Source organism: Dermacentor andersoni, chromosome 5 (genome assembly GCF_023375885.2).
Source record: "Dermacentor andersoni chromosome 5, qqDerAnde1_hic_scaffold, whole genome shotgun sequence".
NCBI lineage: Eukaryota > Metazoa > Arthropoda > Arachnida > Ixodida > Ixodidae > Dermacentor > Dermacentor andersoni.
In genome coordinates, this window is record NC_092818.1 from 170,717,872 (window position 1) to 170,732,427 (window position 14,556).

At 44.4% G+C, this 14,556-nt stretch overlaps 1 protein-coding gene across 1 annotated transcript in view; it reads left to right on the top strand.

Moving 5' to 3' along the window:
* Positions 1–14,196, top strand: part of LOC126531611 (hemicentin-2-like) — a 338,274-nt gene extending 324,078 nt beyond the window's left edge. The window contains exons 13-14 of the mRNA XM_050179216.3: positions 4,661–7,324; positions 9,361–14,196. Coding sequence (XP_050035173.1) covers positions 4,661–4,920 — 260 coding nt within the window. The 3' untranslated portion in view covers positions 4,921–7,324; positions 9,361–14,196. The remainder of the gene's footprint in view (positions 1–4,660; positions 7,325–9,360) is intronic.
* The last annotated feature ends 360 nt before the right edge of the window (positions 14,197–14,556 follow it).

The following is a 14,556-nucleotide window of genomic DNA, read 5'->3' on the forward strand; positions in this document are numbered from 1 at the left end:
TTTTTTCTTTGTTTGCCTCCTTATGGAATCTTCGGCTCGCCTAGGCGGTGGAAACAAGCCTCTTCGATCTCGCGTTCGCAACAGCCTCCTGCTCTCGGTGGCCCGCATCCTACCATAGGACTATCGCGTCGCCGTCGCCTCCGCTTCAAGAAGTGTGCCCAAGCAAGGGTATTATTTATACGCCCAGCTTTATTCTTATTCTTTTGATTGCATCCTTTTTCCTTCATTACGTTCTGCGATGCCCATTCCGTGCCGACTGCTTCTCTGGGAGAAAAACGAACGGGACAACATCGCGTCTCTGTCGATGCCTTCGAGCCTGGACATTATCGGCAAGGCTTCGCTTCCTACGAGCCTTTGCGCTCTACAGCCGAGGAAACTTCTTTTTCTTGTTCCTCCATTTCGTTCTTTTCTACTCATTGTGTCTATGGTGCTTCGCGTCTTTGATTAAATTTTTCTTGCCTTTCTTGTAGCGTCCATGTCTCTTTAGTTTTCATCAGATAGCGTGGTGACAAAGACGTCCAGACACCTTCATCATCCGGTTCTTTGGAGCCAAACGGAGGCCATCGCACATTTTCATGTCTAAGACGCTAGCCGAGCCGCGTCGCTCCGTCCCCGCTTAGCAGAAACTTAGCAAATATTAGTAATCATACGGCTCCGGTCTCGTGCGAAACGAATATTGATTGCTCCGTGAAATTTTGGAACGTCCGCAACAGGACAGTATGCTTTGAGAACCACTAATCTGATTGTACGGGAGGCGGAAACGAAAGCAGTTTTTCCGGGCGAGTCCCTTCAGAAATCGAATTTCGGCATGCCGCCTGGGCTGTAAAAAAAAGGAAAAAGCCAGATTCGCAGTGATTTGGGCCTTTTGAATTCAGAACTATGTCTGAACCTGTGTGTTTTGTTCCCAAGCAGTGCTCCTGGCTCATTTAACAGTGGTTCCATCTTATTAATAGTGTATTGCACCTCTTTTTATTCCCTATTTATCCTAATGCCCCCATTTCAGCCGAGACTTGCAAACTCTTCACCCTACAGCCAGTGCGCATGTACATCAGTGACTCACTGATCTAGTTAAGGAACAAGTAAGTGATAATTGGAGGGGAGTGTGCTAGATTATAAGCATAGTGAGCGATAAGAGAGAATGAGCGAGATATTAAGCAGATTACAGGGTACATCAAGTGCTGTTACGCCATCTCGCGATTATATAAGCCAACAGAACGCACCGGTTGATGCCTGTGTGATATTCCAAATCGCACATAATAAACATTTGGATCATTAAATGTGTAGCCAAGGTTGTATTAAAGGGCTCGTGTGAAGTTTCAAACATAAAGTAAAATGACGGAACGTGGCGAACACCATAATCGGTTTAGTGGGTCGCAAAGCTTACTTACTACCTTGTTGCACGACTGGAACAGTGACGCCAAGGAAAGCATAGGGAGAACTAAGTGTTTTGTAATACTGCATGTAAAATGCATGAAAGTTAAATTTACGATTAAGTTCAAATTCTTAATAATTACACAAACACATACACACACACACACACACGCATGCACACACCGCTGGTGGTAGCCCAACCCACAACCTCCGCAAAGCACGTGTGGTAGTGCGAGAAATCTCGCTCCGTCCACTTTGTTTGCAGTGTTGATGCCTTGAGGTAGCCTACGAGGGTTCATTTATCACGTGCCTTTTCCGAAGATTGCGTACCAGGTCACACATTCGGTCTAATAGGTGTCCCACAACCGAAGTAGTGGTGGCGTAATGGCGGTGGCTGTAGCTCCAGGGACTAGGTTATAAATACATGTACAATAGCAAAACACGTAAAAAAAATGTAAACGGAAGGCGGGGGGGGGGGGGGGGGGAGTCGAAGTATCTCTCTTGGTAGAACATCGCACGTGCTATGTGGTCGGCTCCTACCGATGGCAAAATTGCCATGTAGGAGCCGACCATTTTTTCATATTTAAAAAACGCAATCATTAATATAACCTGTACCATCTGGGTTAAATATTTATAAAACCTCCTGAATAAAAGTGTATTTAAACTATGCTTTTGCTCGCGTCATTGTCTGTTGCGTACCTGTGGCTGTTAAGATAAATTAGGCCCCTTGGTTCGCCTATTCTTCTCGCTCATATTACGATTTGAAACAGACGGCTCTATTTAATAAACATTGTAAAATGAAAAGTTTTTTGTCATTTCAAGAACCATGTTACTATAATTGTAATTTAACTATTTAAACAACTGCTGCACTAAATCTTAGCTTCGCATAAACTTCTACATGTGCGCTGAATGTGCCTTCCTTTTTTCTTTTCTTTTTCTTTTTTTACAATAATAGCGAGTGATTCCAGCTTAGATCGGATAGGAAGACTGCTGTTTTTCGGCCAAAGAAAATGTGGTAGTCTATTAACGCTGTCTGTGCAAGTATATAAGCCAGTGCAAAGTTTTTATCGCCAAAATTAGTATATCACAATGCGTTCTATCGTTCGCTTCATCGCTATCAAAACGGGATTTTCGTTTTGCAAGCAACGTGACTGGTCCTCGCATAAAGTGCTACGTATAAAAAATTCATTTGTGCGCTCACAGAGTTTGCCATCCCTCTGCTTTCTACTAATCGTACTAATTAGGTAAAAAGTAATTTTATGACGTTTCTAATATTTTTGTTCATATAAAATTGGCCATGCTGGCAATAATGCTCCAGTAAATATGCGCAAATCTCGTTACACCGTAGCAAGGAATCCGCATATCCTATGCTTCGGTCATAACCTATTCTATAAGTGGTCGTAACCATTTCATGCCTCACATCTTCATATATAAGATTTTCCTGGAAGACTTAAAGCAGAGTGCTTTCAGCAGTATCTACTCAAGAGGAACGATAAAGAAACAAGAATTACGCATAGACGTTACGCCTTGTAATTAGCCAGCCTAAGTTCGGTGCATAATTACGTATCGTTTTGGAGTAAATTGGCTGTCTTTATGTTCTTTTGCATTAAAACAATACAAATAATTGAAGTGGCAGCTGTAATATTTGCAGCGCCTTCGTGTATGGGCGTGCCTCTTTTAGAAAGTGCATTTTTATAAGACGAAGCAAGAGAATGAATATATAGATGCAGCTTGAAGGCAGAACATAGAAAGAAGAGTGTATATAGTGCAGGCAGACATTAAAAATGCTTTACTCTCATTAGATGATTGCCACGTTATGGGTACGAAAAACTGGATCGCTAATATCCCGACAATTTCCATGGCGAATGTGGAATATTCAGTTCTTTTACTGTTCAAGACACTTACCATGTTTGAGGACTGTCAGGAGGATATAGTTGTGCTAGTTATGTTAGACTTGGCTCGACTAACGCGACTACGTGGAGTGTTTGTGGGCAGATAATGGACGAGGCTATAACTAGAAACGAGCAAGAATTTGTGTGCCCTTCTTGCATTAAGATGTTACATCGAGACAATGACAAAATATGGTTAAGTTTAAGGTTCACGTGCGCCATTTCGACCTCTCGTATTGCAGAAAAAGCAGTAACTCATGCGATGCCTTCTTTACGCTCAGATGACAAGGCGCTCTTTTAAATATTTGCAGACCAAAGGATGTCATTGACGTGCCCATTTGCAATCTGCAACTTTGTGCGAACTGCGATCTTTGTGCAGATTGACCAGTGCGTGTTTCCCCAAAGAACCTGATTGCAAAAAGAGACGTCAAAGTTCGTTGACTGTGCAGAAGGAGTAGTTTATAATCTGCCTTTGAGCTGTGGGTGCGACTGTGTTGGTCAGAGCGGACGATGGCTTAATGACAGGTTACGGGAGTATCGCTACAATGGGACAGAAATGAGAAGGGGGTTTTTGGACTCCCACTGTAGAAATTTTACGCGCAATCAGGGAGGCGCCACAAATACGGTCACGTGTAAACCGTTATATAGTGCATGCTCAATTGTCAGCAAAAATCATAATCAGTTAACCCGAGAAATCATCGAAGCAGAATTTATTGACAGGTGTGGTGACACTTTTATGTCAAAACCGTCCACCGCCCTTTCCACGAAGGAGCTCTCCTTTTTCCCTAGATATAGGAATTTTCTGTGGGTGGCGCACATGTGATGTGTCACAGATTATGCTGTATATGTGGTCACTTGCTTCAAAATAAAACAATGTTGGAAAGAACATTTAGTTCTCAGGAGTTTTTCTAGAATACAAAAGAACATATTAAACGTTTATTCGCGCATTTACAATAATGTCCGGCAACACAGTGACTAAAGGCATACAGCTTTGTCTGAGGAAGTCTCTGGTCCCTGAAACGCATTCATGCAGTCTGCGTAAACAGTACAAATCCTACATGTCAATGCGTGGCCGCCGTCTCTTAGTGACAAACTGTAACAAATAGTGATAAATAATGCGAGCGCAATTTGTAAATCATTAGCATAATGCGAAGCAACACGAATATAAATTACAAGCAAGTATGCAGTTGTGATTTTATTAGACGTTTAAATAGCTTAAGGGATCTCATATCCTTGCTCAGCTGCTCTTCTAATATGTGGAATTTTTTTTTATTCTTTTCATTACCGGCCCATCTCTTTCTTCACCGGCCGTCCACATGCCTTCGTGCCACCCCGTCCCCGTGGTGTTAACTCGGTCCTGCTGATCCTGTCGTCCGACGGGCGTCCGCGCTTGGTCGCAGGCGAAGCCCGATGCAGGGCGTCCCAAGGGGAAGCCAGCCAACGGTTAAAGCCCATCACCACCAGCACCGCCACGCCTATCGTGAGTGCCGTGTGTTCGCGGGTGTGCGTGACGCCGCCGCTGCTGCCTGCGTGGAAGCCGCCATCCTCCAGACTCTCCATCTCCTCGCTGGCCATCACCCCGCCGCGGTCGGACACCGGCTCGTCCTCGGTGCCTAGCTGGACGCTATCAGAGGCCGGCGGTACATTGCCCCTCTGCTAAAGGCGCGAAGGCATTCTTCGGAGAGTCTCGCCACCGTGCGCGTACGCACTCGTCCCATCCGTGTGTGCGTGTGTAGGAAGTTTCCGTGCTCTCAGCGGGCTCTGAAGCAAGGGAGGCCCCAAAGCTTACAACTGCACGAGACTTCACTGGGGTGGCGGCTGTGGTTACGCCGCGTAACCGCAAGCACAGAACCCTGCTTTGCCATGCTTCTGATGTGTGTGCAGACGCAAAGTGCGGTACCTGTAGAGATGGTGCGGTAAATGTGGTGCGGTAAATATCGCAGTAGCGTAACTCCGCCTGCACGGGCCCAAATCGTTTTTTTTTTTGCCTTTGTCTCTGTCTCTCTCTATCTCTGTGGTTCAAAAGTGTAGGCAAGTGTGTAAGGCCACGAGAGTTCTCGCACTCGTGCAAAACATTTCCTGCGACGCCCTTGAGCCGTAGAGCGGTGACAGGAATTGTTGATTCAAGTCTTTGGTGCCGTAGGCCTGGTCGCGCGTTGTTTCGAAGCTACGCCACTTAATCATGGGGTGCTCTTCGGCTTGGACGAATCACATTTAATAAGAAAAAAGTCTCCCGCTTTTGTCACCGAGATTTTGTACAGAAAGCGAAAAGGGGCCCTAACGGGCCTGACCGCTATCTCAATGATGTTTGCTAGTATACAGAAGCAGGAAAAGCCGATGGTGATGCAGTACATCGCTGACGTAGGCGATGTTGTTAACGAGTTCTTTGTTCGACCAGTCAAAGGAGAATTGTCGGTCTCCCTGGTCTCCTGCCAGAGTGAGCTGATCAACCGTCGCACCTGTCTTCGCTCAATAGCACGGCTGTCTATTGGGTCTGGAGTTAATCTGGTGGTTTTTTTTTTTTTTTTTTTGCCGACATGCTGTGGTTACTGTGTGTGTGTGAATTTCGCCATCCCCGACTGCACAAAACCACACGCAAATTAAATATAACTTGTTGACATGTGTCATGGTTATGGACATTCTCGGTGTACGATACTTCGTGCAGTGCGTTATCGGGCTGTGCGCACAAAAACGTGCTTGCTCTTCAGGCCTAGGTATGTTATGAAAATGTGCGTTTTTAGAATGTTGATGTACATAGCACTGCCCCGTCCCTTCTTAACAGTACATAGCGGATGTGTTGACTGAAGGAACAAACTAGTTTACCATATTAAACGCCCATTATGTGGCCGTACTTTTTTTTTTTTTTTTTCTCTCTAGGATTTGTGAACGCTTTATGCTCTGCCATACGACACGTATGTCCGAGGGCTTATAGCGCTCTGGGTCCCAACAATCGTTTTTGACCATATTTCTGGAGGTAATTCTTATTTTTAGAATTTCCCACGTGTCCCCAGCACACGAAGAGTACTAAGTAAACCAAGTGGAACGAGTCTTTTCTTTTTCTCTGAACTGTGTACGAAAAGCTATCAGTCCAATAACGAAAGAACGCCTGCTGTTTTTCTGACTTGCGGGAGTTCTGCGGCACGCCGCTTTCAATTAGCACAGAGGTATACGTGTCCCATCGTTGTTGGGAGGTGTTTTAACTGCAAGCAGCGAAATCTTTGCAGACGCGGTCGCCGTGGACCACACTCAACAGCTTTCGCAAAATTCTGCATAGGGCGCTTGCGCTTGACGTGGGTACTTAAGTTCGTCGAAAGGTCGGAGCTAACTTTGCTTACTATGCGCAGCAGAGTACGAAGACGATTGGTTATCAGTACGACAAACGCTTGTCAGTTTTACGCCATTATGCATATGGTAACTTAGGCTAAGCAAAGACAACGTAAAGCGTGCATGGAGACCGTTTGCCAACTGCGTAGAAAATCGTTTTATCGACAGCGCTTATCATTTAAACTTAGCTCTTGTCAACCCCTCGTTTAATCTAAACCAAGATAACACACTCATTGCCAGGAAAACAAATTTGGAATACTACGAAAAAGCGATCTAAGGGGCTTAATTGCAGAGAGAGATAATAGGCCGTGCTTTCAGTGCGCTGAATACTCTTCCAATCAAGCTTCTCATAAAATTATTCGTACAGATATCCAGCTTGTTTTATACCTTGCTTACAATGCAATATTGTTCATCAGGTGCTTTTTCAAAGCTGACACTGCTCGTTATTTGCTTCCTTCCGTCAAATTGAATACTTTGCAGTTAGTGCGAATTGCAAAAAGAAAGAATGTAGGTAAAAATCTAGCTACCAAGTTGGACCCTAAATTGGACTTTCTGCTGACCCCAGTGGCATTTGTTTCACGTTAAAGGAGCTATACCTGCCATACAATTACGATCATGTAGAATCAATGATAAGCGGCAATAGAAGCCACCGAAAACGTTCGTTTGTCTGAAGCTTTGTCTCCGGTTACCCTGCCCAACATTTATCAAACGCCTCTCAGTATTTAAACACAGTTTATCAGGTTTAGTAAAGCAATGAAGGGGGCTAGTTGGTGAACGTTCATGGTTATATTGCGCTCAGTTTTACAAACACGATATTAAGGAAGGACAGGACGTGGACGGACGCAGCGCAAACTACCAACTGTTTAATACTCTTAAAGAACGCGCTGATGAACGCTCCTGAATACGAAAAATCCGCCCAAGAAGCGATCCGCAAGAATTTCGCAATAAGCGACATTACGTACAAAGCAATTGCAAAACTGAAAAATGAAGCAGGCCAAACATGTGAAAGCATGGGCTTGACAAGATTGGCAAACCGCGTGAAAGAGAGCAAAGAACTCACTCTGAAGCCATTTTTCACGGTAAAAACCCACAAAGAGGGAATCCCTTTTAGGACGATCGTTGAAAATCGCGGGACCTGGCAAAGATGCATCGCGGACTACCTTCAGGCCTGCTTGAACTCTTTACCTTTCGACGACCCGTTCTTGATCCGCAACTCTGACGAAGTTATTGCAACACTAAAGAGTAGCCCGCCGACGTCTTGTTTTTCAATCGACGTGAAGGACTTGGTCTACAGTGTCCCGAGGCCAGCGGTGGTACAAGCAGTAGAAGAAGCCATCGACACGCTGGGCTACACCAAATTTCAGGACGTGTGCAAGTGCAGTATTTCTAGTTTTGTGAACTTGTTAAAACTTTATCTACATGGTGCGTTTATCGAATATGGTGACAGTGTGTATGAGCAGAAGGATGGCATCGCTATTGGTTCTTGTATAGATCCCGTGCTTTCCGACTTATTTTTGAGTGTGGGAGACAGGAAACTTGCCGCCTTGTTTGGAGAAACTAACATAACTACCTGTTTCAGATATGTTGACGATTATTTGGTGTGCATGAAAGAAAACCAAACCGACCCATTTAGCGTAGGAACTGTCATCAGCATGTTCAAAAAAGCGCATGAAGGTTTAGAGTTCACGTACGAGACTCCTACCGATGGTCGATTGCAGTACCTTGATATAAACATTAGGCTCAGAGGCTCCCACATCTGCTGGTGCTACAAAACCAGAGGAGAAAAAGAAATTCTGAGGTATGACTCTTGCCACTCTAAAATCATAAAAAGAGGCATCGCCAAGGCTTGCATCAGTCAAGCAATTGAAAAATCATGCCGCCATGCTGTGAGGGAGAGCATCGATTTGCAAGTAAGCCGCTTAAGAAACAGTGGGTACCCGAACAGCATGGTGGTGCAAATCTGTGAAAACTTGTTGCCCGAAATCAGAGCCAACAGGAAAAGGCAGAAAACACAGAAAAAATTGAAAAAACGCGTGGTGTTGCCTTACATCCATGGCTTGTCACATAGAATAAGAAAGACAGCCCAACGCCATGATGTTCAAGTTCTGTTCTCCGCCCCACAAAAACTAAAAGGCATGTGCAAGAGGGTGAACGCAGGACCCACAGAGGCCAACCCCAGTGCTACGGTCTGTCAGACGAAGCACGTGAAAAAGTACGTGCAATGCGCTACATCAGTTGTTTACAAAATCCCACTAGATTGCGGGAAAGTATACATTGGACAAACTGGACGTTGTCTAAATGATAGATTACGGGAGCACAAATACACGTGCCAACTTCTGACAGCACCTAGCAACTTGGCCGCACATTGCAAACACTGCAAATGCTCCCCGCTACTAGAAAGCACCACAGTCATTGGAACATCAAAAACAAAAACTGAGCGAGAAATATGGGAGGCGCTTGCGATAGCTAAAGAAAAAGAGATGTGCGTAAGCACTCCGTCTATCGCGCTTATCAAAGCTGAGGTCGAGTTTGCCAGTGCGAACGGGTGCATGTGAACGATGTATGCCTGACCCAAACTATGATCACATGTCGTCACCTTGTCATATCTTTTTATATGTAACCCCCCCCCCCCCCTCGCACCACATCTCCTTGTATATAAGCGCGTTCTTTAACAGTATTAAACAGTTGGTAGTTTGCGCTGCGTCCGTCCACGTCCTGTCCTTCCTTAATATTGTGTTTGTAAAACTGAGCGCAATATAACCATGGAGTTTATCAGGTATCTGCCTTCATCTGCAAGTAACGTGCATAAACGAGACGTTCTTACCATGTTTCATTCAAAGGTCTAGCACAAATATTTGGAACCGTGCCGAGCGCTGTGTAAGTGTTTGTGCTAAATTCGTCGAAACGTGCTGTCTGATTTCATAACGTTTTTTTTTTCTTTTGGAAACGATCCTTTCAATTCGCTGAGAAAATTGCCTGGGATGGCGCAATACGGCTACCTTCATACTGCGCGATCCAAGCGTTTACATTCTCAAAAAAAAAAAAAATGCCCTAGCCTCCTTTCATTCACATCTTTCTTTTCTTTTCATCAGAAGTCTGGCATTGTCAGAATCATTTCCCACTCAATAACTGCATTTTGAAAGCCTGGCATAAAAAAAAAGAATTGTGAGGCCATCTCAGGAACTGATTCACCATGGTGCTTGCGAAAGCTCGGCATATTTCAGCTGGCTTGGTGTGCGCGCTGTTTATTGCTGCTGCTCTTCTCTAACTTGTGATCACTACAATGTGCTTTTTCTTCTATTTAAATTGGTGCTGCATTGCGTAATATACCCTTCAGATTTATGCGGCAGCACGCCTGCACCTATGATGTAGCAACACGACTGTGTGCCCGACGTTTAGGTTCCAAATGCACTCAGGGTAAAATGAATATTGCTTGGCTTAATGTTTGTCCAATGCAAAGCAACCTTGAAATACTAGTACAAAGGAGGAAAACAACAGTTCAATCTACCTTTTGAATAAGCTTTCAATAAACTCATCATAACGGTGTTCAACGTGTTGCTATGACATGTGCGGTATTTCTGCACTTCTTATTCACCATCAAGGCGCTTGTCAAAATTTCCGTTTTTTCATGAGAACCATAGTTCCTTCTGCATGCTCTGTCAAATTTTGTCGAAGCTGGATGTCGATGGCAGGAAAGCAATTTCACCATCAGCTCAATTACCATTTTTCTGCGATTTACAGTTTGACATGCAGACTAATTATCCTCCATGCGTCGCAATCACGCGCACCTGGAATGAACTTATATTGCGCACAACCGAACAAAAATGGCTCTGGACATTGCGACACACAATGCGCAGGTCAGGAAATGCTTATCAGGACATCCTAACTCGGCAAGCAGAAATGGCGAGGTCAGTACTACTAAACGTTAACTTTCTTTCACTACGAACTTTCAATATAGTCGCCAGCTGATACTAGTGAAAGTAATGACTTAATGCATACTTAACAACGATCTTGTTAAAATGTGCTTTTTATTTATTTATTGTTTAACAGTTCTAAAAATCATAACCAGGCAAAACAGACATTTTTATAAAGAAGAGCATCACCGCGAAACGTCGAGCTACTTCAACTTTCCCTCGCAAGAAAATAGCGCATCAAAATCTATTTTATGTCAGTTTACGTTGTCTACGTAAGTTTCCTTAAAACCATCAAAATACACAGTCGAAACGCGCGGGTTTCACTCTAAACGCGAAGCCTGGCAGAGACTCTCATAATCTCCTTCGAGGAACATGCTATTCGAATAGAGCAACTTAAGCTAAACTCAGATGGGGCGATGCAACGTGTTCACGACATGTTCCCTGAAAAATGTTTACAGTGGAGCTGTTAGATCTTTGCTAGGTTTCAAACTGCGTCTGCAGCTTCGCCGAGATGGGGGGGGGGGAGCTGAGAGAGGGAAAACAGCGTATAAAAATAGCATCGTGGCAGCATAGCAATACGGCGAGGGTGGGTGGAGCCTAGCGATGAAGACGGAGCGGCGCGCACGCGAGCGAGGTACGCGGCCCAGATCAACACCCTCTAGAGGACTTGTCTAGGTGGTGTTGCCCAAATGCGTGCCCTCTCCTGTGGCGCGCGAGGCAAGGGGCTTAGGCGAGGGAGGAGGGGCTTTCTTTTCCAGCGGCTCGTGGAGTGCCTCGATGTCCTGCTCGCCCGCCGCTCCTTACAGAGTGGAGACAACCGCGGCGTCTGCTACGACGTTGGCCACGCGGATGCCGTAGTAGACGCCTTTGGCGGACGCCGTAGGGACGCGTTGCCGGCGCTTGTGTGTCTTGTGTGCGGTTTGGCACTACATTACTGGCCTTCCCCCAGCTCCACTGATCTCTGGTGTTTGCGATGGCAGAACCACGCAGAATTGTTTTCTCTCCTTAAAGAAAGGGATGGTATAACATGCCTTCCGCGGGCCAGGCTGTGCTTTCGCAGCAGTTGCTCCTTCTTACAACATTTTGTTCTTCTTTCACGAAGTCACATAAATAGAATTAAGATGAGTAGCAGGGTGTACAGGGGGAGTAGCAGGGTGTACCATCCTTTACCATTTCCTCCGTTTACTCTGGCGCCTCTCTAGGTAGTGTAACCATGCACTTTAACACACCTACCGGAAAGTTCGTCGTTGGACAAGCAAGCATCGATCCTCCCCTCAGCTTTTATCTTCAAACCACTTTCGTCGTCCTTGTACTATATTCGCCTCCGTGGTTACGCTGTCCGTAAACCTACATATTATTAGTGGACCGATTTTGAGCGCAGTTTGTCACTTCATTTCGTGGCCCCTGCTCCATGGCTTTTTATCTGGCTTGTACTAAAGTTTTCAAACCTCGTCATTGCGTAGGAGAAGCGCATAATTTTATTCTTCCTCTTGTCGTTCTGCTGCATCATGTAGTTCTTATCGGTGGTTATAATTTTCAGCTCGCTTATTCCAGCGGTTATTAGGGGCCGTTTTTTGGCATAATGTGATAGCGTTAGCTGTAAACTACTTTAAGCTCATTCGCTTATCATAGCACATCAGCCACAATGCACAACAAATTTTGTCTGATAATCATCTCGCGAAGAGCATTATTTGTATTGTGAAGCAACTGCCTTTTTCTTGTAACACGCCAAAATCTTCAGCCCTTCTTATACAAGGAATACTTCCCGTTCTGGTCTTCATTTTGGTGTTATCGGAATCCCGATGGTGAGGGACTTGACGAACGATCTCGTTCCGCGCGTCTGATGTACCTGTAATTGTACCTTGTGAATATATACTCATTTCTCTTCGCATGATAAAATTGAACAGCTTATTCACGCGGCATTCATTTGTGCGAAAAAAAAAATACTGGTCAAGAAAAACAAAGAAGCCGCAACGACAACTGCGGCAGAGCCGGTCATGTAGTACTCCAATCGAAACACAGGTTCACGGTATTATTGAAGCTTGAAGTCATTAACAGTGAAGGGATATCCTTGGAGCCAACATTTCGACAAAGTTCCTTGTTTTTGTCTAGGTAAGAACTGCCTTGATGGACCCAACTGCTGTGGTCGGAACGTTGTCTCCAGAGACTTCTCCTGTTGAACGAATATTTGTTATATAGCATTTAAGGATCGGTATACGAGGAAAAATACAGACTAGGAATTTCCTAGGGCACTGTAACAGAAGTGTTCGGGCTATTTGAGGCCCACAGGCCGTGCTTACACTTATGCTTACGCTGTAGCCAGGGCTTGGAGACATCATTTGGCCTTTGTCAGGGATATTAGCTCGATTTTCTAGTTTATTCCGTAGCCTGTACGCTAGCACAAGCGCTCCTCTAACATTGTTTCTTGCTAGGAAGGGCTATTTTCGTATGCTTATCAGTACGCAGCAAAAATGCGCATGAAAGAGTTGACGCATGGAGGAAATGGCAGCCTATTACATAAATCAAAGCAAATAGGGCAAAATTAGCTTTCCGCGATGCTCATTCTTGCAAAACGTGTGCGACTTCAATTGTACGATTCCTGTCAGCCGAACTGTTACTTACTTTAGTGGTGTGATTTGTTAACCGTTTCGACATCCAGCTTTCGTAAATCAAAGCAAGTGAACAGAGCAAGTAGTGTTCCCTTGCTTATGCTGACATAAAGTTTGTCTTGCATATAGCTGTTCTCTGCTTGTTTCAGCACAATGATGTGCGTTTCGTTAAAAAGAAAAAAAAAAACAGATTTGTGACATCATTCGCGTGTGCGCCCACAAACGCAAACGTTGTCCACACCCCTCCTCTTTTTTCTTTCCTCACGAGCAAGCACTAGTTGTCTCGATTGCTTCTCAGACATGTTACAAAGGCTCCGATGTATGTTACCAGAAAGTCTCACACAGCAACACATACCCTGCTACGCACAGCGGACTGCCCCGCATATGGTGTTTATTGACTGGCCCGTCGCCCACCAAAAAGATGTGGTGATTGCCTGTGTCATAATCCATTTTCGCTTCGGCTTCGAATTGTACATACTTGAAATGCTCAAGAAGAGTTGTTACTTAACATGAAATCTTCATTTTTGTCTTCTTGTTACAAAAGTGTTTCGTACCATATGGAAATATTGAAAAAAAAAAATCCCGTGAGTGTGTTCATCCTCCATAGTCGCCCAAAGAAACATCTTGAAATTGCGAAGATTTGTTCCGGAACTGCGTATTCTCCGACGTCTTTGAAGCCGTGCTTACAAACCAAGACTGACCGGTCTACGCAACGGCCGATGGATGACAGCACACGTCTCCAACTGAAGTGACTATTCACGCGTGCCTTTTGCTATCAACGGTGTGAGAAACTGTGGGGCGGTTTCATTTAGTGGTGAATGGGAGTTACCGAAGAGTGAGAACTGATCGAATGTGGCAGAGACATTAAGAAAAACAAGTAGCACGAGTAATATTTGAGTGTAAAATGTTGTTTCTTGAGTGTATGAATGCTAATGCGTGAATGTGTTGAAGAGTGTAGACTCGCACCCGAAGCAGGGTACGAACGAGAGAGATTAAAAGATATCTTCTCAAAATATATGTGAATGTTTACAAGAGCTATACTAATTTTGGTTTTCATTTCCTTAAAATAAATAAAGTTTTTAAACAGTCGCTTATGGAGTCTGTCTTTCTGTACACGTCGCAAATTCGAGGAACACAGGCTACGACATGGAAAGCCTTTAGATATGCTAGAATCTTACTGACACAACCACCAGCAGTGTGTATATTTACAAGGTCCTCAGTCAATTTCTCATGCTTCAGCATTTTGTGTCCCCTTCTGCGGGATATTTATTTATTTATTCATTTATTTATTTATTTATTTATTTATTTATTTATTTATTTATTTATTTATTCGCTTACATACCCCCGGGGCCTTCCGGCATTAAAGAGGGGAGTGGCTTATACAAGAAGTAGGGAGGAAATATATTATACAATGTTAGCTGGAAGTTTGATAAATACAGGAATGCTTCA